This window comes from Anomaloglossus baeobatrachus, chromosome 2, assembly GCF_048569485.1.
Source record: "Anomaloglossus baeobatrachus isolate aAnoBae1 chromosome 2, aAnoBae1.hap1, whole genome shotgun sequence".
Taxonomy (NCBI): domain Eukaryota; kingdom Metazoa; phylum Chordata; class Amphibia; order Anura; family Aromobatidae; genus Anomaloglossus; species Anomaloglossus baeobatrachus.
In genome coordinates, this window is record NC_134354.1 from 279,173,183 (window position 1) to 279,196,619 (window position 23,437).

Below are 23,437 nucleotides of genomic sequence, written 5' to 3' on the forward strand. Positions count from 1 at the left end.
CAGAACAGAAATAATGGCCGGTCAGGCAGGTGAAACCGGGCTGGGGGGTGAAGGGGTTAATGTTCCTCCTACTGCGAAAACGTACCATACGCCAAAGAATGAACGGTAAAAGCCGCTCCCTCCGCTGGCATATCCCCTGATAATTAGCCGCAGTCCTGCAAGTGCTAAATGTGAACCAAGCACAGCCAGGAGAGCCGTACGGAGGCCGGGAGGCACACATGCTGCTCGGTGCCAACTGCCGCCGAGACCCCCCCAGGCGGAGCCCCCCATCTGCAGGTCTCACAAAACCGGAAACCCCGCTCACATCCGCGTCAGGGACTCGCACATGCGCAGAGTGATCGGAAGGTTGCGCAACGCACGCTGAGTCTCGCGGCACTTGCTGTGCTCTGGTCTGGTAACCGGGGGTGCAGTGTGGAGTGGGGCTGGAGTCGGGCGGACCCGCCAGTGCGCAGCGTGGGTGCAGCAGCAATGTCCTCTAACTCCCCTTCTGGATTCTACCGGCAGGAGCTGAACAAAACCCTGTGGGAGGTGCCGGAGAGGTATCAGAACCTGAGTCCGGTGGGCTCCGGGGCGTACGGCTCCGTCTGGTGAGTGCACCTCAGTCCCGTGCATTGCGGCGGCGCCTGCGTGCAGCCCTGCGTGGGCCCGTGGGGTTGGTGCTGAATTTCCTGACATCTCCCTGCAGTGCTGGGGCCTAGTGGGATTGGGAAATGTGGGAACTTTGGCTAGTTCCGCATTACACAGCAGGCGCATTCCTCAGGCCGGCGGCTGCAGCCCGGGAGGCCCGGGGCCCGAGTGCTGCCTGCAGAGCCGCCTCAGGTCAGTGTGAGAAGGCCGGAGCCCGAGTGCTGCCTGCAGAGCCGCCTCAGGTCAGTGTGAGAAGGCCGGAGCCCGAGTGCTGCCTGCAGAGCCGCCTCAGGTCAGTGTGAGAAGGCTGCAGCCCGGGGCCCGAGTGCTGCCTGCAGAGCCGCCTCAGGTCAGTGTGAGAAGGCCGGAGCCCGAGTGCTGCCTGCAGAGCCTCCTCAGGTCAGTGTGAGAAGGCTGCAGCCCGGGGCCCGAGTGCTGCCTGCAGAGCCTCCTCAGGTCAGTGTGAGAAGGCTGCAGCCCGGGGCCCGAGTGCTGCCTGCAGAGCCTCCTCAGGTCAGTGTGAGAAGGCTGCAGCCCCAGGCCCGAGTGCTGCCTGCAGAGCCTCCTCAGGTCAGTGTGAGAAGGCTGCAGCCCGGGGCCCGAGTGCTGCCTGCAGAGCCTCCTCAGGTCGGTGTGAGAAGGCTGCAGCCCGGGGCCCGAGTGCTGCCTGCAGAGCCTCCTCAGGTCAGTGTGAGAAGGCTGCAGCCCGGGGCCCGAGTGCTGCCTGCAGAGCCTCCTCAGGTCAGTGTGAGAAGGCTGCAGCCCCAGGCCCGAGTGCTGCCTGCAGAGCCTCCTCAGGTCAGTGTGAGAAGGCTGCAGCCCCAGGCCCGAGTGCTGCCTGCAGAGCCTCCTCAGGTCAGTGTGAGAAGGCTGCAGCCCGGGGCCCGAGTGCTGCCTGCAGAGCCTCCTCAGGTCAGTGTGAGAAGGCTGCAGCCCGGGGCCCGAGTGCTGCCTGCAGAGCCTCCTCAGGTCGGTGTGAGAAGGCTGCAGCCCGGGGCCCGAGTGCTGCCTGCAGAGCCTCCTCAGGTCGGTGTGAGAAGGCTGCAGCCCGGGGCCCGAGTGCTGCCTGCAGAGCCTCCTCAGGTCAGTGTGAGAAGGCTGCAGCCCGGGGCCCGAGTGCTGCCTGCAGAGCCTCGTCAGGTCAGTGTGAGAAGGCTGCAGCCCGGGGCCCGAGTGCTGCCTGCAGAGCCTCCTCAGGTCAGTGTGAGAATGCTGCCTGCAGAGCCTCCTCAGGTCAGTGTGAGAATGCTGCCTGCAGAGCCTCCTCAGGTCAGTGTGAGAAGGCTGCAGCCCGGGGCCCGAGTGCTGCCTGCAGAGCCTCCTCAGGTCAGTGTGAGAATGCTGCCTGCAGAGCCTCCTCAGGTCAGTGTGAGAAGGCTGCAGCCTGGCAGACCCGGAGCCTGAGTGCTGCCTGCAGAGCCCGAGTGCAGACCTTCCTCAGGCCGCTGTCAGGAGACCATGGAGCCTGTCTTCTGCTGCCTGCAGAGCCTGAGTGCAGAGCTTAGTCAGGCTGCTGCCTTCATAGGTCATAAGTATGCAGCTTGAGCCCTGTATGCTGCCTGCAGCGCTGCTCCTAAACAGTGGCAGTGCTGTGGTTCAGCTAGAGCTATATGAATGTCTTGTGTCACCTGTTTTCTGACGCACATGACGTGTCTGTCACTTGCAATAGAATGCAGGAAAGGAATTCTACTGCATGTTGCATTGCAAGGTGTCATTTTTGACTCATGTTAAAGGGGTAGGTCAGCAGATGTTTGCTATGTAATCTGATCATTGCATTCAGCAGGAGTTAACAGAGATTTCAGTGTCTTATCACACTGCAGTTTACTTGCAATGTTTGTTTTAACTTCAATCAGGAGATTATAATCGCCTCCCTAATGTACACTGAGTCACATGACACCAAGGAACAATTTGGTCATTTTCACTTAGGGGTGTACTCACTTTTGGTTACCGGCTTTTTAGACATTGACTTTGAGAGCCTAGGGTGGGCTGGGTTAGCTTTCTTAGCTCTACTACATCATAAATCTAAAAACTCTGTCAGAACGGCTGCAAGCAGTAATCTAAGTGATTGTTGGATTCAGGATCTTTGCCTAAATTATGCTGCTCTCAGATGAGGTAGCAAAAACCTACTGACAATCCCTTTTTAAAGTGAGTTTCAGGCCACAAATTATGCGCATGTAGCTGTTTAATAGATAAGTCCAGACATACCTTTACATGGACAGTATTTTCTCCTGTAAGTAGAAGTCATTGCTTGACTTGATATGTAAATGGCTATGGTTGATCTGAAGCCTCCATCACTCCAGCTCTCCCCACCCTGTGTTAAGGTACCGTCACACTAAGCAACATTGCTAGCAACATCGCTGCTGAGGCACGACTTGCTAGTGATGTTGCTGTGTGTGACATCCAGCAACAACCTGGCCCCTGCTGTGAGGTCGCTGGTTGTTGCTGAATGTCCTGGACCATTTTTTAGTTGTTGCTGTCCCGCTGTGAAGCACAGATCGCTGTGTGTGACAGCGAGACAGCAACAACTAAATGTGCAGGCAGCAGGAGCCGGCTTCTGTGGACGCTGGTAACCACGGTAAACATCGGGTAACCAAGAAGCCCTTCCCTTGGTTACCCGATATTTTACCTTTGTTACCAGCGTCCGCAGCTCTCAGCTGTCAGTGCCGGCTCCCTGCACACATAGCCAGACTACACATCGGGTAATTAACCCGATGTGTACTGTGGCTAGGTGTGCAGGGAGCCAGCGCTAAGCGGTGTGCGCTGGTAACCAAGGTAAATATCGGGTTGGTTACCCGATATTTACCTTATTTACCAAGCGCAACATGCTTCCACGACGCTCCAGCGATCCCTGCCAGGTCAGGTTGCTGGTGGGATCGCTGGAGCGTCGCAGTGTGACATCTCACCAGCGACCTCCTAGCAACTTACCAGCGATCCCTATCTGGTTGTATCATTGTTGGGATCGCTGGTAAGTTGTTTAGTGTGACTGGGCCTTTACCGCCTCCTGCTTTATTGAGGACTCTTGGCTGAAGTCACACAGCAGAAAGGCTGCCAGACAAGCAGTAGGCATGGCTGTGCTGGGTGAGTAGAGCTGCAGTGACAGAGGCTTCAGTTTTACCATAGCCATTTGTGAATCATTCAAGCCCTGATTTCTCAGTGATGGTGGAATGGACTGGCCATGTAAAGTATTTCTTGCATTGTCTTTGAAAGAGCTACACGTGCATATGAAAATTTGCGTATGACAGATGTCCTTTAGATATTCAGGGGTAAAAGGCAATTGTAAAAAAAAAAAAAAGTAATGGTGGAAAGGTCTTTAAGCCCTCATGACTTTGTTATGCAAGTACGGTATGTGATTTCAGAACCTGACAGCACATTTCTACATATGCAGGGAGTGGTATGCTCCTGTAGTCCTTTCTCTCAATAAAATGATACTTTTCTTCCATCCAATGTGCTCTTCATTATAAGGAATCTGTCACCAGGTTTTTGCTACCCTATCTGAGAGCAGCATAATGTAGAGACACAGCCCCTGATTCCAGTGATGTCACTTCCTGAGCTGTTTGTTGTCATTTTAATGAAATCATTATTTTCTCTGCTGCAGATCTAGCAGTTATATAAAGCTCATGTATATGCTGGAATACCTGGCAGCACGGCAAGTAGTCCTCTAATAATAATCTACTGTTGACTAAAGAGAATCTGTCACCAGGTTTTTGCCACATAATCTGAGAGCAGCATAATGTAGAGGTGGAGACCCTGATTCCAGCGGTGTTTCACTTACGAGGTTGCTTAGTAAAGTTTTGATCTCCTGCGGATTAAACAGTAATTTTATCATTAGAGGACTACTTGACTAGCTGCCTGGTAGTCCAGCATATTCATAAACTCTATATCTGCTAGATCTGCAGCAGAGAAAACATTGATTTTATCAAAATGACAGCAAACAGCTCAGTAAGTGACACCGCTGGAATCATGGTCTCTGTCTCTAAATTATGCTGCTCTCAGATGGGGGAGCAGAAACCTGGTGACAGATTCCCTTTAGTGTAGATATAGAGCCAAATTGAAAACCTGGTGACAGATTTCCTTTTAAGACATTTTGTGGAGAAGTCATATGCAAATCAGGCTGGATGTGCACTTATTGCATCTCTGCATTTGGATTGCTTCTTTCAGCAACACCCCAGTACACACATGTACAGCCTGTGTTACATATGACTTCTATGCTAGATGTATCATGAGCAGCACATTGGATTGATTGATAATTCTGTACTTATGGTAGGTCAGCAATACAAGATTGGAGTGTGGCACCCCCAGAATCGGCAGTTAGCATGTCCTGCACCCTCCAGACGGTGCATAGGGCTGAAATGCCAGAACTGCTTGGATTGTTGGTTCTTGAGGAGTGCAGCCCAGCTTCTATTGAAGTTGAGGCCAGGACATGGATAGTTCTGAACCACTTTAACTTTTGAGAAAAGACTGTCTGAAACACCAATGTGTGTTTGAACTTAGGTGCTAGCTTAAAAACCACTTAACTATAGTAATGTGAAAAAAATGCACACTAAACACTACACCGTGTGCAGAATTATTAGGCAAGTTGTATTTTAGAGGATTTATTTATTATTGATCAACAACTATGTTCTCAATCAACCCAAAAGACTCATAAATATCAAAGGTTAAGGCTATGTGCCCACGGGGTAAGTGTCCAGTGGATATATCCGCAGGACATTCTGCAGGAGCTCCCAGAAAACCGCAGCACAACTTTTGTCTGTTTACATGCTGCGGTTTTATTGTAGAATGTCCTGTGGATATGGTGCGGGTATTCTGCATTGAGGATACAGTACCATGGCTTGGGCACTGCATCCTCAATGCAGAACAAGTGCTGAGTGATCGCGGAGTTCATACTTACCTCCATCACACAGCACTTCACTTTCCGGCCGTGTCTGTCAGCGTCTGCACTGTGCAGGATAAGGTGGGCGGGCCTGAGCTAGCTCTGGCTGTCACATGACCGCAGCTCGTGCAGGCCCCGCCCACCTCCTCCTTCCTGCTCCTGGCTCCACTGCTGTCCTCTGCACTGGTGTCTATCAAGGCAGGTAAGTATGGGACCCTGCGGAGAAATCCCAGGAATAATTGACATGCTGCAGATTTTTCCGCTGGGAAATCCGCATTATTTCCGCTGCGGAAAAAACGCAGCATGGGCACAGCAGTTCCAAAATGCCATAGAAATGGCTGGGGACTCGCTGTACTGCGGATTTGTTTTAAAAATCGGCTGAATTTCCGCGAAAAAGTCGCGGCAAATTCCATGATTTTTTTCTGCAGCGTGGGCACATAGCCTAATATTTTTGGAAGTTGGAGTGGGGTTTTATTAGATTTGGCTATCTTAGGAGGATATCTGTTTGTGCAGGTAACTATTACTGTGCAGAATAATTAGGCAACTTAATAAAAACCAAATATATTCCCATCTCACTTGTTTATTTTCACCAGGTAAACCAATATAACTGCGCAAAATTTAGAAATAAACATTTCTGACAGGCAAAAACAAAACCCCGAAAAAATTAGTGACCAATATAGCCACCTTTCTTTATGATGACAGTCAACAGCCTACCATCCATAGATTCTGTCAGTTGCTTGATCTGTTTACAATCAACATTGTGTGCAGCAGCCACCACAGCCTCCCAGACACTGTTCCGAGAGGTGTACTGTTTTCCCTCCCTGTAGATCTCGCATTTTATGAGGGACCGCAGGTTCTCTATGATGTTCAGATCAGGTGAACAAGGGGGCCATGTCATGTCATTGTTTTTTCATCTTTTAGACCTTTACTGGCCAGCCACGCTGTGGAGTAGTTGGATGCATGTGATGGAGCATTGTCCTGCATGAAAATCATGTTTTTCTTGAACGATACAGACTTCTTCCTGTACCACTGCTTGAAGAAGTTGTCTTCCAGAAACTGGCAGTAGGTCTGGGAGTTGAGCTTCACTCCATCCTCAACCTGAAAAGGTCCCACAAGTTCATCTTTGATGACACCAGCCCATACCAGTACCTCACCTCCACCTTGCTGGCATATGAGTCGAAGTGGAGCTCTCTGCCCTTTACTGATCCAGCCTCTGGCCCATCCATCTGGCCCATCAAGAGTCACTCTCATTTCATCAGGCCATAAAACCTTTGAAAAATCAGTCTTAAGATATTTCTTGGCCCAGTCTTGACGTTTTATCTTATGTTTCTTGTTCAAAGGTAGTCATTTTTCAGCCTTCCTTATCTTGGCCATGTGCCTGAGTATGGCACACCTTGTGCTTTTTGATACTCCAGTAACGTTGCAGCTCTGAAATATGGCCAAACTGGTGGCAAATGGCATCTTGGCAGCTTCACACTTGATTTTCCTCAATTCATGGGCAGATAGTTTGCGCCTTTTTTGCCCAACATGCTTCTTGCGACCCTGTTGGCTATTTGCCATGAAATGCTTGATTGTTCGGTGATCACGCTTCAAATGTTTGGCAATTTCAAGACTGCTGCATGCCTCTGCCAGACATCTCACAATTTTGGACTTTTCAGAGCCCGTCAAATCTCTCTTCTGACCCATTTTGCCAAAGGAAAGGAAGTTGCCTAATTAAGCACACCTTGTATAGGGTGTTGATGTCATTACACCACACCCCTCCTCATTACAGAGATGTACATCACCTGATTTACTTAATTGGTAGTTGGCTCTCAAGCCTATACAGCTTGGAGTAGGACAACATGTATAAAAATTATCATGTGATCAAAATACTTATTTGCCAAATAATTCTGTACACAGTGTATTATAAGGAAATATTGGTGAAGCATAACTGCTATAGGAATATTAGAACAATGAAAAATACATTTGGTAAAATGGAAAACATGGAAAATGAATACTGCATAACTGCCAAGGATATTTGAAATAGAAGAGATATTTAGCAAATGTATTGATCAATGCAATTGTGCCCGAATACCACAACAAGGTAATCTTTTATTATTCGGGAACCTAACTGTAAATTCCTCTCTGTGAGACTAAAAATTTGCAGGTCTAGGTATAGATAGGCTGCTGGCTATATAGAGTGGTGAACAGCGCATAGGGTTAGGTTCCTGAATAATAAGAGATTACCTTGTTGTGGTTTGAATGCACAATTGTGTTTTTCATTGTTCTAATATTCCTATAGCGGTTATGCTTTACCAATATTTCCTTGGGTGCAGCTTTTTTTTTTTTAACTTTTTTTTTATTCAAATTTTTCAATAACATAACACTGGCATAAGCGAATTCAGCATTGTAAATTCAATTCAAATACATTACATTGTCATGTTTGATCATCCCAAATTCCATACCAATTTTTAGAATCAATAACCGTAACATGGCAAGATAAAGCAAAGGAAAGCAGCGACCCCTTAACCCAACATTCTTATCATTCCCCCCCCAATGAACCCTTGTGAACATGGTAATGACATACAATAAAGTCCCACTCAAATCGCTTATTTCCCCCTCTCCTTTTAGTCAGCTTTCGGCCTTTCCTCCCCTACCTCCAAGCCATCCAATGTATCCTTCAATTTTTCAGTATGATACCAGACTGTGTCCTTGAAAGGTGACATAATCCTGACTATCTCATCCCGAGTACAATAGGCCAGTATGAATTTCTTCCATTTGTTAAAGTGCTGTCGTATTCTATCCGCCCTCCTTTCTGCATCCAATCCTTCTATTTCAAGAAGATGCATGAGCTGACCCAAGATCTCTTCAATCATGGGGACCCTAGACTCCAACCAATTTTTAAGTATCGCTATCTTGGCTGACAGAAGTATCACATGTATAAGTCTGGGTGGATTAGTCACCTTCCCTTTAGTATTGTTCCCCTTAGGGTGCAGCTTTTTTACTTTACCACTTTAACTTTTGAGCCCCTGAATTGTACTACACGACATACAATTAACAAAACAATTCCCCATGAAGCCATGTCTACGGTAAAATTAAAGCGGATGTCACCAGTGTCAAGTTCATCAAATCCATACATAACAGTACAATTTATTTGGGAAGGTGTTCCCATAAAAGCAAATACTAGTACCTACCCATTATAATCTATGGTGTTCATGTCTGTTTTTTTTTCTGGCAGCATAACTGAAAAGCACCAATACAAGTCTATGTATGACCGTGAAAAACACGTACAGCACACGGAGGGCTTCGGTGTGGCATTAATTTGCTGTGTTTATCATTAAAAAGGATACTTTTGTTTTTCATGAATGGATCAATAAATAATAATGATCCACTGTTGGTAAAAATAGACACACTGATGTTATGGTGATGACACACATCAAAAATACTGACCTCAGTAGACTTTTTTTTTTTTTTTTATTCATTTGTTTAAATACAGATGTGTGTATGAGGCCTTAGGTAAATGTTATACTGATTGTGTACAGATGACCTCTTACCCGGACAGCAGCTAATTTCCCCTCATTGCCCAATCACCGCCTTTGGTGATCATTGCAGTTTACTTGCCAATTGCAGCAATTTTTCATATAAATGCCCTATTAATGATTGCTCTTTGTTTACACCATTGTGGCACAATCCTAGCCTTCCGGAAGGGTGCTCTGACTGGAAGGCGAAGACGATGATGGTGGCACACATCCAGATTAACAATGCACTCAAACAGATTGGACAACTGCTTTTTGAATTTGACATTCCCCATAAACTTTTCTACAGAGTTTTACAGCTCCGACACAGTTACGTAGCTCAAATAAAACTGGGATCTATACTAAAGGTTTCTAATCTCTTGACAATGTTTGTTTGTGGCGGGGTTTGGGCTCTAGGAGAGGATTAATTTCCTACATATATAGAACACTACTTAATGGGTTTGAAGCCAGGACTCGTACACCCTGCTTCATAGCGCACATGACCACCAGGTGTACGAGTCCTGGCTTCAAACTCATGTAGTGGGCATGACTGAAAGTCCAGGATCATGCGCACTGACCTGAAATCCAGGACTCTGACGCGATGGCAGCAGAGAGGGGAGCGTGAGCGTCCTCTGACGCTGCACATTCATTAGCATGTAAGTACGCCCACAGGGGAAATCACGCCCTCGAGACTAGTCCCTGGCCTCATTAGCATATAATATACCATCTTTAGAAATACTTTTTCTGAAGATCCCTTTATCTATGCTACTATATACAGAAACTGTTAGGCAGGGATTAGTAATATGCTTCGAGAACTGCTTGTGGCTCTAGGTGCATTTTGCACCTGTGGGGTTCCCTTTATTATCAAAGACAGGTGGAAGGAAGATGTTGGTCTGATTTTGGATGATCAGTGGATTGTATCTTAAATTCAGTGCCCAGTCTAGCCCTATTAGCGCCCCAGAGGATATCTCAGGTGTACCAAATACACAGAAAATATAAATCGCCTGTGTTCCTGCGCAAAATTGTGGTAAGGAGTCACTCATGCTGCCGACATTGTAATTTATTTGATGCCCACCTAATGCATGTGTTTGGGGAATGTTCTAGACTTGGACAGAACTGGAACAATGTTTTGGATATATTAGCAAGGGTGTATGGAATAAAACTGACTGCTGCTAAAGAGGACCTGCTTGTGATCAGTATGGCTAGAGTTCTGTATATAGCGCAGAAAGCCATTGCCTCGCATTGGAAGTAGTCAACACCCCCCCACCCCCCGACGGTGAACTATAAATAGTATAAAATTGTCTAAAATGGCTATTGTGTTTAATATTCTCACTGCACCCATTAATGAATTGAGGGGTGTAGTTTGTAAAATAGGTCACTTATGGGAAGATTTTGCTTTTTTGGCACTCAAACCATTCCAGCCAAATTTGAACTCCATTATGGGGCTCTTTTTCCTTTTGCGTTTCACTCTATCTGAAAAGCAGTTTCCGACCACATATTGGCACACTCCAGACAAATTATGTAACAATTATGTAAGACGTGTGGCTAAAACACAATGTTTTCATTTTCACAGCCACATCCTATAACATTTTCTGATTCACTTGTGGGTTTAAAATGCTCACTACGCTCCTGGATGAATTCTTCGGGGGTTGTAGTTTCAAAAATAGTGTTATTTGTGGGGGCTTTTTGCTGTTTTACCATCTAATGTGCTCTGCCAATGTGATATGGCGTCTACAATCTATTCTAGCTAAAATTCTGCAACAAAATTCAAATAGCACTCTTTCCTTTTTGAGCGCTGCCATGTGCCCATACAGTAGTTTCTGACATTATATGAGACATCGGGGTACTCGATAAATTGCACAACAAATTGTAGGGTTCATTTTCTCTTGTGACTCTTGTGAAAATGTCAAATTAAAGGCTAAAGCAACATTTTTACGGTAAAGAAAAGTAATATTTCATTTTCACACTCAATATTGTGAAATTCTATGAAGCACAAGTGGTTCTAAATTCTCATCTCTCCCCTAGATCAATTCCTTGAGGCTGGAGTTTTCAAAATGGGGTCATTTATGGGCATACAGTAGATCCCAAAAGTCAGTACACTCCTCACACTTTTGGAAATATTTTATCTTTTCGTGGGAGAACACTGAAGATGTTACCCATTGTTACAATGTAAAGTAGTCATTGTATAGATTGTATAAGGCCGGGGCCATACGGGGGACTACTGCAATCCTCGCATGACACTTTGCTCCCACTGTGCTGCCAGCGTGAGCTGTGTTATGCGAGTGTCACTGCTATTGAGGTCTGATCATGTGATCGGACCACAGCTGCAGGGGGCGGGCCAGTGCTGCGGAGGCGAGGGAGGGATTTATCTCCTTCTCTCCTCCGTAGCCGGCTATTGCCATTCTCGCCCTGCACTCGCAGTATATTGGTGTACTGCGAATGCAATGCGATTTTTCTCTTGCCCCATAGACTTGAATGAGTGCGAGGTAAAACCAGAAACTCATTAGTCGCAGCATGCTGTGATTGTTCTCTCGGTCCGATTAGGGCTGAGAAAATAATCGCTCATGGGTGCTGGCACATAGAATAATATTGGTCTGAGTGGAATGTGATGTTTTATCGTATTCCACTCACTCCGATTTTCATGCCGTGTGTCTTAAGCTGGTGTCACACATAACGACAACGACATCGCTGTTACGTCACCATTTTCTGTGACTTAACAGCGACCTTGTAAGTCGCTGTTATGATAGCTGCTTAGCTGTCAAACATAGCGACGCAGCAGCGATCATAACGTCGCTACATGTGCAGAGAGCAGGGAGCCGCGCACACTGCTTAGCGCTGGCTCCTTGCTCTCCTAGCTACAGTACATATCGGGTTAATTAACCCGATGTGTACTGCAGCTACATGTGCACAGAGCAGGAGCCGGCACTAGCAGCAAGAGCGGCGGAGGCTGGTATCGAAGGTAAATATCGGGTAACCAGGGAAAGGTCTTCCCTTGGTTACCCGATGTTTACAGTGGTTACAGCTTTCCGCAGCTGCCAGACTCCTGCTCCCTGCTCGCTTCATTTCGTCGCTCTCTCGCTGTGACACACAGCGATGTGTGCGTCACAGCGGGAGAGCGACGACGAAAAAATGAAGCAGGACATTCAGCAACGAGCAACGACCTCACAGCAGGGGCCAGCTCGTTGCTGGATGTCACACACAGCGACAGTGACGGGACGTCGCTGCAACGTCACAGAAAATGGTGACGTAGCAGCGACATCGTTGTCGCTGTGTGTGACACCACCTTTAGGCCTTATAGTGTAAATTTGGCGTGCCTTCTAAATAACTAATCACAGCCATTAATGTGTAAACTGCTGATAAACAAAAGTGAGTACACTCCTAAGTGGCCAAATTGTTCCATGGTGTCATGTAACTCATTAGTGTTACAAGATCTCAGGTGTGAATGGGCAGCAGTTGTTAAATGTGTTACTACTCTCACACTCTCTCATACCTGTCACTGGAAGTGTGGCGTCCCTGCGGCTTCAGTCGCCACAGGGTACTGCACCTCACTTAAGGTGCAGTATTCATTCCGGGTAAGGAGGAGGTTATTCACCGGTGTTTATCACATTGCATACAACATACAGCTTAGTAGCCAAACTCTGAGACTAGGCTAGATGTGGCTGTCATGAAAAGGGGACTTTCCACTCACTGGTCAGCACCTGGGGGTGGAGGTACACACTGGGCAGTCAGATGACACACACGCACGCACGCGCGCAAAACAGATACAGACAGGGAAGATGTGAGATGCAGGTGTTACACGATCGCTGAGGAGAGAGCTCCTTAGCTTCCTCAGGACCAGCGCAGACTGGGTGCGGAGCCCTAGGTTGGGGGGAACTTTATGTCCCTCTAACAAATCCACCGGGCAGGGGATTCTAAGGGCGGCTTTGCACACTACGACATCGCAGGTGCGATGTCGGTGGGGTCAAATCGAAAGTGACGCACATCCGGCGTCACTTGCGATGTCGTAGTGTGTAAATCCTAGATGATACGATAAACGAGCGCAAAAGCGTCGTTATCGTATCATCGTTGCAAGCTCCGACTTTTCCATAACTGTGCTGCAGCGATGGTATGATGCTGCTCCTCGTTCCTGCGGCAGCACACATAGCTGTGTGTTACGCCGCAGGAGCGAGGAACTTCACCTTACCTGCCGCCGGCGGCTCTACGGAAGGAAGGAGGTGGGCGGGATGTTTACATCCTGCTCATCTTCGCCCCTCCGCCACTATTGGCCGCCTGCCGTGTGACGTCGCTATGACGCCGCATGACCCGCCCCCTTAGGAAGGAGGCGGGTTGCCGGCCAGAGCGACGGTCGCAGGGCAGGTGAGTGCATGTGAAGCTGGCGTAGCGATAATTTCTCTAGTCCCTTCCACGACAGCATAGGAGGTTGTCTCTCCACGCCCTAATTGGGACAGGAAGTTCAAGAGGTTTAAAAGGACCCTCCCACCTCCCACAGCCAGTGTCTTTCCTGTCCCCATGGGGCATGGAGAGGTTTTGTTTTTCTCCTATGCTGTGGTGGCCGGCGAACTACAGTATATTTTTTTTTTTTTTTTTTTGTTTCCTTCTTCCCCTGTTACCTTAAGCCGGACAGCATCCGTCGGGCCTTCTCCGCTCCTCCCTTGCTGTTCCCTCACGCTGTGGGGGACCGCTGCTCCAGCCTTCCGGATCCTCCTGAGGGGTGATGCAGGCTGTTGAGCTCCCCGGCCGGCGTCCTCCCTGAGCCGCCGGCCGCTTCCCGCATGCACGCTGCCGGAGCGATCCGGAAGTGCTCCCGGGGGCGGGACTTCCGGTCTTGCGGACTTCCGGTCGAGCGCTTCCGGTTTTGCGGAGGCAGCGTGGAGGCACGCCGACGGTGACACGGCCTGCCCAGGACCGGATGCGGGAGGCGGGGAACGTGCACCGTCACTGGGGGGGCAGGCCCTTTTGCATAAGGGCTGCCACGAAGACATCAGATCATGGTAAGCAACCGTGCTCCCTGTCATGTCTTCCGCTGCAGCTGCATCTGCAGAACCCAGTGTGCCCCCTGCTACTGTGAGTATGGAGGGGAATGGTCCCTCGGACATAGGTCTCATCAGGTGATTTATGGCTCTATGGTCTGTGTTTTCTAGGAGGACAAGGCCACCAAGAAAACTGACCGAAATGAAAAATCAGAGAAGCCTGAGAAGTCAGAAAAAGCTGACAAGTCCGATAAGCCTGATAGACCTGACAGAGTGGAAAAAATTAAAAAATGTCCTATCTGTATAAAAAAGCTCCCTGCAGTATGGGATAAAAAGCTTTGCCAGCAATGCACGGACCAGATTATTAGGGCCGAACAACCATCTCTGATAGATGAGTTGCGGTCCATGATGAAACAGGAGATTAGGGCCTCTCTGCCCTCCCTTCCTGCTCCTGGCCCTGCTCCTGGCCCTGCTCCTGGACCCTCTCCTCCAAAAAAGAGGAGACTCCAGTCGACCCCATCTGATCAGGAGGACGCTGATTCCACCTCGGAGGGTCCTGATGAAGGATTTCCCTCTGGGGGGTCTGACCAGTCCTTTCTATTTCCCTCAGAAGATTTGGGGGATCTTATTGGGGCAGTTCGGAGCACTATGGGTTTAGAGGAAGTGCAGTCTCTTCCTTCAATCCAGGACGAAATGTTTGCTGGCCTGAAGTCAGTCAAACAGTTGGGATTCCCAGTTCATGCCAATGTTTTGGATATTGTCTCTCAGGAATGGGAATTTCCTGAGAGGCGGGTACGGAGTGACCTGAGACGCCGGTTTCCTCTGGAACCTTCGGGACTACATTGGGAGGTCCCAAGAGTAGACGTTCAGGTGGCTAGGGTAGCTAAGCAAACGGCTCTTCCCTTTGAGGATACTTCCCAACTGAAGGATCAGATGGATAGGAAGGTAGAGGACCTGATGAAGCGGTCCTGGGAGGCATAGTCTTCCTCTATTCAAGCCAACATTGCCTCCACCTGCGTATCCAGGTCCCTAATTAGGTGGTTAGACCAGTTGGAGGCTCATATTTCCCAAGGGACCCCTAGGGAGGAATTACTGGAATCCCTTCCCTTGCTTAGGAAGGCTACCTGTTTTCTGGCAGATACCTCGGTGGAATCTGTCCGCCTGGCAGCCAGGACCTCGGTGCTTTCTAACTCTGCCCGACGTGCCCTCTGGCTTAAGGCCTGGAGCGGAGACTCCACCTCCAAAATGAGGCTTTGTTCGCTTCCGTTTAAAGGGGATTTAGTGTTTGGGCCTGCCCTGGATGATATCCTGGACAAGGCGACCGATCGTAAGGCCTTGCCCGATCCTAGACCTAACAGGAAGCGGCCCTTTCGTCCCTCGATGCCTCAGGCCTCCCAGCCCAGAGGGAAAGGGAAGGCTGGCAGGTGGAGCTATCCCAAAGGTAGAGGGAGAAACATCCTCATCCCTCCCCATCAGCAACGTCCTCAGCAGGACAAACAGTGACTCGGCCCGGGTGGGGGGAAGACTCTCAGCGTTTCTTCCCCAGTGGCAGTCCATAACCACTTGCCAATGGGTTCTGAAGATCATCTCGGACGGTCTTCTCATAGAATTCCTTTCCCCCCCTCTTCCGGGTCTCCGAGTCACTGCGCTGGCGTCACCGGGTTCACAGGCTCTGTTGTACACAAAGATTATAGAGCTAGTGCACTCGGGGGTCGTTTCCCCTGTCCCGAGTCAGGAAGAAGGGGTAGGACACTACTCCCGTCTCTTCCTGGTCAAGAAGCCATCCGGCGACGTCCGTATAATTATCAATTTAAAACGTCTAAACCGTCAGGTCAGGTACCGGCGGTTCAAGATGGAGTCGGTGAAATCAGCTATTCCCCTGATAGGTCTACACAATCAGATGGCCTCTATAGATCTGAAAGACGCCTACTTCCATGTACCCGTCCATCCGGGACACAGGCAATACCTCAGGTTTGCGGTGCTTCACGGGGAGGACGCACTTCATTTCCAATTCAATGTACTTCCCTTCGGAATCTCCTCAGCTCCAAGAATCTTTTCCAAGATCATGGCAGAGGTGGTCGCCTTCATAAGATTGCAGGGTATCTGTCTGGTTCCATATTTGGACGACTTTCTTCTCATGTCTCCATCTGCTCCAACCCTCCGGAGCCATGTGGAAAGGTCTTTGGGAATCCTTCGGTCTCTGGGATGGATTCCCAATCTCAAAAAATCACAGTTAACCCCCTCCTCCACTCGGCAGTTTCTCGGAGTGCTGCTGGACTCCGACAGACAGGCATCTTTTCTCCCAGAGGGCCACAGGATAGCTCTGTTAGCCAAAATATCAAAGCTTCGCAGGCAGGCTCGCCCGACGCTTCGAGCGGCTATGTCAGCTCTGGGTTCCATGACATCCTGCATTCCCTCCGTCAGGTGGGCTCAGGCCCATTCTCGGTGTCTCCAGGATCATATCCTGGCACATTGGGACAGACTCCCGTCATCCCTAAACAGACGGTTTCGCCTCTCGGAGTCCGTCTCCTCATCCCTTCTCTGGTGGCTGAGTCCCGCCAACCTGCAGGTGGGGGTTGCCTGGACTCAGAAACCCCTGGTTACACTGACCACAGATGCCAGCCTACGAGGATGGGGGGCAATGGTGGCAAATTCCCCATTTCAAGGGGTCTGGAGTCCTTACGTCAGCTCCCAATCCTCCAACTACCGGGAGCTCAGGGCAGTCAGGGAAGCCCTCCTTGCGGCTCAGGACCTCGTCCGGGACTCTCACGTCCTGGTATATTCAGACAATGTCACAACAGTGGCACATCTCCGCCATCAGGGCAGTACACGCTCAGGCGCCCTGAAGTCAGTATCCTCCCGAATCTTTCAATGGGCAGAACAATCTCTGCTCTCCCTTTCTGCGGTCCATCTGAAGGGCTCCCTCAATCTTCAGGCGGATTTCCTGAGTCGTCGGGATGTTCATCCAGGGGAATGGAGCCTGGATCAGGCGATGTTCTGCTCTCTAGTGGCAAGGTAGGGTGCACCAGAGGTGGACCTCTTTGCCTCGGCAGGGAATCGCAAGGTCGCAACATATTTCTCCCTGAACCCAAGGGACGAGGTGTTAAGGGTAGACGCTTTCTGCCACAGATGGTCCTTTCGCCTCGCTTACGCATTCCCCCCTCTTCCTCTTCTCGCACGGGCCCTGAGGAAGATCAGAGACGAGGGGGTCCCAACCATACTGGTAGCCCCTCTGTGGCCCCGGAGGAGTTGGTACAGCCTGGTCATGACGCTAGGAATCGACGGCCCAGTCCTCTTAGGTTCGGACCCCAGCTTACTGTCACAGGGTCCGATTTTCCATCCGGCTCCCCAGAAACTCAACTTGGCTGCCTGGCTTCTGAGGCCCGGGCACTGAAGGCCCAAGGGCTTTCTGACAAAGTTGTGGCTACACTACAGAAGAACCGTAAACCTGTGACTAATAGTATATACAACAAAATCTGGAAGAGATTTTCCTCCTGGTGTGGTTCTCGGCCTCCTGACCCTCTTCGGCCTAATATTGCGCAGATTCTGGACTTTCTCCAGAGTGGGTTAGACTTGGGTCTTAGGCCTAGCACCCTGAAAGTTCAGGTGTCAGCACTCAGTGCAGTCTTTGACACGGCTCTGGCAGATCATCGTTGGATCCGTCGGTTCTTTGTGTCCGCTAGTAGACTCTGTCCACGTCAGAGGGTCCTGACGCCTCGCTGGGATCTCAATGCGGTCCTTACAGGACTATCTCAGTCTCCGTTTGAACCTCTGTGCTCTTGTAACATTCGTTCCCTTTCTCACAAGACTGCTTTTCTTGTGGCTATTACATCGGCTCGCAGAGTCGGCGAACTTCAGGCTTTGTCTGTTAGGGAACCTTACCTGACCATCAGAGATGACAGCATTGTTTTTCAGCTGGACCCTTCCTTCCTTCCCAAGGTGGTTTCGGATTTTCACCGTTCGCAGTCCATCGTCCTGCCTTCCTTCTGTCAGAATCCTCGGACTCCGGGTGAGGAAGTGTTTCATTCTTTGGATGTCCGTCGGATAGTGTTGCACTACCTAGAGGTTACTGCTTCTTGGCGCCTTGATTCTAACCTGTTCATCCAGCCCTTTGGCCGCAATAAGGGCAAGAAGGTGGCTAAGAGTACCGTCGCCAACTGGATTGTGCGGGCAATTAGAGATGCATACCTCGCTCAGCATCTCTCTCCACCTACTGGATTCACGGCGCACTCCACCAGGGCTACCTCTGCCTCCTGGGCCGAACGGGCAGGGGCCTCCCCTGAGCAGATCTGCAAGGCGGCTACGTGGTCTTCGCTCCATACCTTTACGAAGCATTATCGTCTGGATCTGGATTCCAACAGGGATTTGGCCTTTGGCAGGAAAGTCCTGCAGGCTGTGGTCCCCCCCTAGGTATCAATTCTTTGGTATTCCTCCTATGCTGTCGTGGAAGGGACTAGAGAAATAAGAATTATTCTTACCGATAATTCGGTTTCTAGGACCTTCCACGACAGCAGGTAATTCCCTCCCCTATGTATTCATATATTCCTGAATGTGTAGTACTTCTCATATGCTATGGATTCTTTGTAAGACACTGGCTGTGGGAGGTGGGAGGGTCCTTTTAAACCTCTTGAACTTCCTGTCCCAATTAGGGCGTGGAGAGACAACCTCCTATGCTGTCGTGGAAGGTCCTAGAAACCGAATTATCGGTAAGAATAATTCTTATTTTCGCTACGCCAGCTATCACACGATATCGTACCTGCGACGGGGGCGGGGACTATCGCGTGCGACATCGCAGTATCGGCTTGCGATGTCACAACGTGCAAAGCCCGCCCACGTCTCCTGGCCCACCACAAGCACCCGTGTCAAATCAGCACATTTAGCCAGCAGTTGTGATCACGATCCAGCCCATAACGAACTCTCGCTGCCTGCTATACGGGACGGGAACAAAACCCAGGACATGGGTCTCTGTAGGACTACAAGTTACAGGTATCCATCAAACACACCGCAAGGAGGAAGGGCTCACAATCCACAGCATCGGTTCTGACCTATCTGGGCCCATCACAGCGGGGACCGGCGCTTCAGGGGAGACTACTTTACAGTGAGTAAAGACCTTAAACTTTATCCTCTGTCATCCCATCACTGCTGGCGTTCGCAACCTCGCGCCCCTTCGCCATAGGCGACTACTACTACCATCATCCTTCCAGGGGCCTAACTCTGCCTATGGAGAGCTGCAACATCTGAGCTGCATTACCATCCACCCCAGAAGAGATGGATACTTCCCGCAGTGGTGGCTAATACTGGCCGCACACCACAGGTGGCATCACGAACAACTACTCCCATCATCCCCCATTGACACAAACGAGGTCACGGAACCGGGCAAGGCAACCACGGCGACACAAGAGAATAATCGCGGCCCAGTGACGAGTAACCTCCGACCCCGTGGGTGCGTCAGAAGTTCAACGTGGAACGACGTAGCAAAGAATTCTCTATCTAAAAGAAAAAATATTAATGTAAGCTCCGCATAAAGATGACCTAGGCTATAAGCAGTGTGATAACACGCTCTGGGATCGCCTTTGCTGGGTTCAAAGGGCACGTATTCACCTCAGGCAGACAGCCGAATTCAAGGTGTAACTGACGCTTGGTCAGGTTTATTGCAGTGAAGCATAAACAAAAGGAAAAAAAACACCAACAAAATAAATCCTTGCCTGTCCGGCACTAACTATACACGGTGATATCCTAACTACCAACTGGAGGGCTTCTCCCTTCCAGCTAAACCATGCAAACATCAGGCACTGCTCCTCACAAGTGTCTCCTACACAGACAGGCTTACTGTGTTCCCAGATGGAGACCCTCCCCCAACTTCCCAGATTCCTTTTACCTCAGTCCTTCACCTCCCATTAATCCATTAGTAGCCAGGTGATCCTGGCCAGGCTAAGTTACATAGGACCGATACCGGGGTGAGATATACCTGCCCTCATCCACTAATCCCACATGAGTCTCACAGCAGATTGCCAACACCCTAAAACTGAGCTGTAGCACTGTGGCCAAGACCATACAGCAGTTTAACAAGACAGGTTCCACTCAACAGGCCTCACCATGCTAAAGCAAAATAGTTGAGTTCACATGCTTAGCGACATATACACAGGTTGTCTTTTCAAAATAGAAGTGAGTGCTGCCAGCATTGCAGCAGAGGTTAAAAGGGTGGGGCAGGGCAGCATGTCAGTGCTCAGACCATATGCTGCACACTGCATCAAATTGGTCTGCATGGCTGTCATCCCAGAAGGAAGACTCTTCTAAAGATGATACACAGGAAAGCCCGCAAACAAGTTTGCTGAAGACAAGCGGACTAAAGACATGAATTACTGGAACCATGTCCTGTGGTCCGATGAGACCAAGATAAACATATTTAGTTCAGATGGTGTCAAGCATGTGTGGCAGCAACGAGGTGAGGAGTTCAAAGACAAGTGTGTTTTGCCTACAGTAACACATGGTTTGGGAATGTAATAGTTTGAGGCTGCATGAATGCTGCTGGCTATGGGGAGCTAAAGTTCATTGAGGGAACTATGAATTAATACATGTACTGTGACGGCATTATTACAACATAATGATCCGAAACACCTCAAAGACAACCACTGCCTTGATAATGAGAATAAAGTTGTTGGACTAGCCAACCATGTCTCTAGACCTAAACTCTTTTGCGCATCTGAGGAGCATCCTCAAATGGAAAGTTGAGTAGCGCAAGGTCTCTAACATCTACCAGCTCAGTGATGTCGTCATGGAGGATGGAAGAGGATTTCAGTGGCTCCTGTGAAGCTCTAGTGAACTCCATGCCCAAGGGAGTTAAAGCATGGCTTGAAAATGATGGTGTCCACACACAATATTGATATTTTGGCCACTTTCATTTAGGGGTGTACTCACTTTTTTGCCAGTAGTTTAGACATGTCTATGGGCTGAGTTATATAGCGGGCACACCAAATTAATACAATGTAAAGTAGTCAGTATACAGCTTGTTTAAAGGGAACCTGTCTGGTGCAATATGCACTCAGAATCACAAGCAGTTTTGGGTACATATTAGTGATTCCTGCCTAGCAGTCCCTGTATACACTAGCATAAATAAACAGATTTTCTCTAGTCCCTTCCACGACAGCATAGGAGAATTACCTGCTGTCGTGGAAGGTCCTAGAAACCGAATTATCGGTAAGAATAATTCTTATTTCTCTAGTCCCTTCCACGACAGCAGGTAATTCTCCTATGCTGTCGTGGAAGGTCCTAGAAACCGAATTATCGGTAAGAATAATTCTTATTTTAGAAAAAGTATTTCTAAAGATCGTATATTATATGCTAATGAGCGAGGGGACTAGTCTCGAGCGCATTTGTTCCCTTAGCTAGTCGGCTCACATAACATGGTAGCAAGCCCCCGTGGTTGTACTAACTTGCTGATAAATGCGCATCTACGCCGCACATATCTCACTGTTCATGACGGCCGGTGGAGGATGGATGCGCTCTGCTCATGATCCGGAGTCATCAGCACTTTGTCATGCGCACTGTACCTCACTGAAGCCGGGAAGCTTACACCTGGCATCATTTTTAGTGCGCATGATCGGACGTCCGGGTACTCAAGATCATACGCAGAGCGCATCCATCCTCCGCCGGCCGCCATGAAGAGTGAGGTATATACGCGTCGCTGCACATTCATTAGCATGTTAGTACGCCCACAGGGGTGTGCTACCATGCTATGTGGGCCAACTAGCTAAGGAAACAAACGCCCTCAGGACTAGTCCCTGTGTTCATTAGCATATAATATACGATATTTAGAAATACTTTTTCAAAAGATCTGTTTATTTATGCTAGTTTATACAGGGACTGCTAGGCAGGAATCACTAATATGCACCCAGAACTTGCTACAGGATGGGGACGAGAATGGGGCGCATTACTACAGGATGGGGCGCATTACTACAGGATGGGGACGAAGATGGGGCGCATTACCACAGGATGGGGACGAGGATGGGGCGCATTACTACAGGATGGGGACGAGCATGGGGCACATTACTACAGGATGGGGACGAGGATGGGGCGCATTACTACAGGATGGGGACGAGGATGGGGCGCATTACCACAGGATGGGGACGAGGATGGGGTGCATTACTACAGGATGGGGACGAAGATGGGGTGCATTACTACAGGATGGGGACGAAGATGGGGCGCATTACCACAGGATGGGGACGAGGATGGGGCGCATTACCACAGGATGGGGACGAGGATGGGGCGCATTACTACAGGATGGGGACGAAGATGGGGCGCATTACTACAGGATGGGGACTAGGATGGGGCGCATTACCACAGGATGGGGACGAGGATGGGGCGCATTACTACAGGATGGGGACGAGGATGGGGCGCATTACTACAGGATGGGGACTAAGATGGGGCGCATTACTACAGGATGGGGACTAAGATGGGGCGCATTACTACAGGATGGGGACGAAGATGGGGCGCATTACTACAGGATGGGGACGAGGATGGGGCGCATTACTACAGGATGGGGACGAGGATGGGGCGCATTACCACAGGATGGGGACGAGGATGGGGCGCATTACTACAGGATGGGGACGAGGATGGGGCGCATTACTACAGGATGGGGACGAGGATGGGGCGCATTACTACAGGATGTTGGTCAAAATTACTATATGGTACTAATTGTAAGATATTACTTACAAGAAGGGGATAAAATGTAAAAAAAAATAAAAAAATTCTTAAGCGTGAATTTATTTATTTTTACATTTTTTTTTTGTTCTTACACACATTCTCGTTTCCTATAGTAGGAATAATTATGAATATGATTTGATAAACTGTACAGCTTAAGATGCAGTTGAACTGTGCACTTCTGGTGCATTTTTTTTTCTCTCGATAAGCTATGTAGAGCCTGAAAGACAACCCAATTTCTTTAAAGGAAACCTGTCACCACGTTTTTGACCTAAAGGCTGTGGTCACCACCACTGGGCTCTTATATACGGCATTCTAACATGCTGTATATAAGAGCTCAGGCCGCTGTGTAGAACATAAAAAAACACTTAAGGGTCGCTCCGGTGCACAACAGTCGGATCGGTGTCTCCGTTCTTCGGGACCGGAGCCTCTCCTTTTCGCCATCTAGTTCTTCCTTATTCTGAAGCTGCGGTGCATGACTCGTCTACATCATACACACTAGCCGGCATTGAGGTCATGTGCAGGTGCACTAAAATACTTTGATCTGCCCTGAGCAGGACCTCAATGCCTGTCCCGGAGAAAGGAGACGCCCATCCGACTATTGTACATCGGAGCCACCTTCTAGGTGAGTATTCTAAAGTGTTTTGGATGTTCTACACAGCGGCCTGGGCTCTTATGTACAGCATGTTAGAATTCTGTATATAGGAGCCCGGTGGTGGTGGCCACAACTAATATGCCGAAAAACCAGTGACAGGTTCCCTTTAAATGCAGCATCA

At 49.2% G+C, this 23,437-nt stretch overlaps 1 protein-coding gene across 2 annotated transcripts in view; it reads left to right on the forward strand.

The window, feature by feature from the left end:
- Positions 1–329: 329 nt before the first annotated feature.
- LOC142291352 (mitogen-activated protein kinase 14) overlaps positions 330–23,437 on the forward strand; it is a 139,323-nt gene continuing 116,215 nt past the window's right edge. Inside the window, exon 1 of one of the 2 annotated variants that reach the window (XM_075335821.1) lies at positions 330–587. In XM_075335821.1, the coding sequence (XP_075191936.1) occupies positions 469–587 (119 nt within the window). In that variant the 5' untranslated portion in view covers positions 330–468. The remainder of the gene's footprint in view (positions 588–23,437) is intronic. The other variant, XM_075335820.1, reaches the window with a different exon arrangement.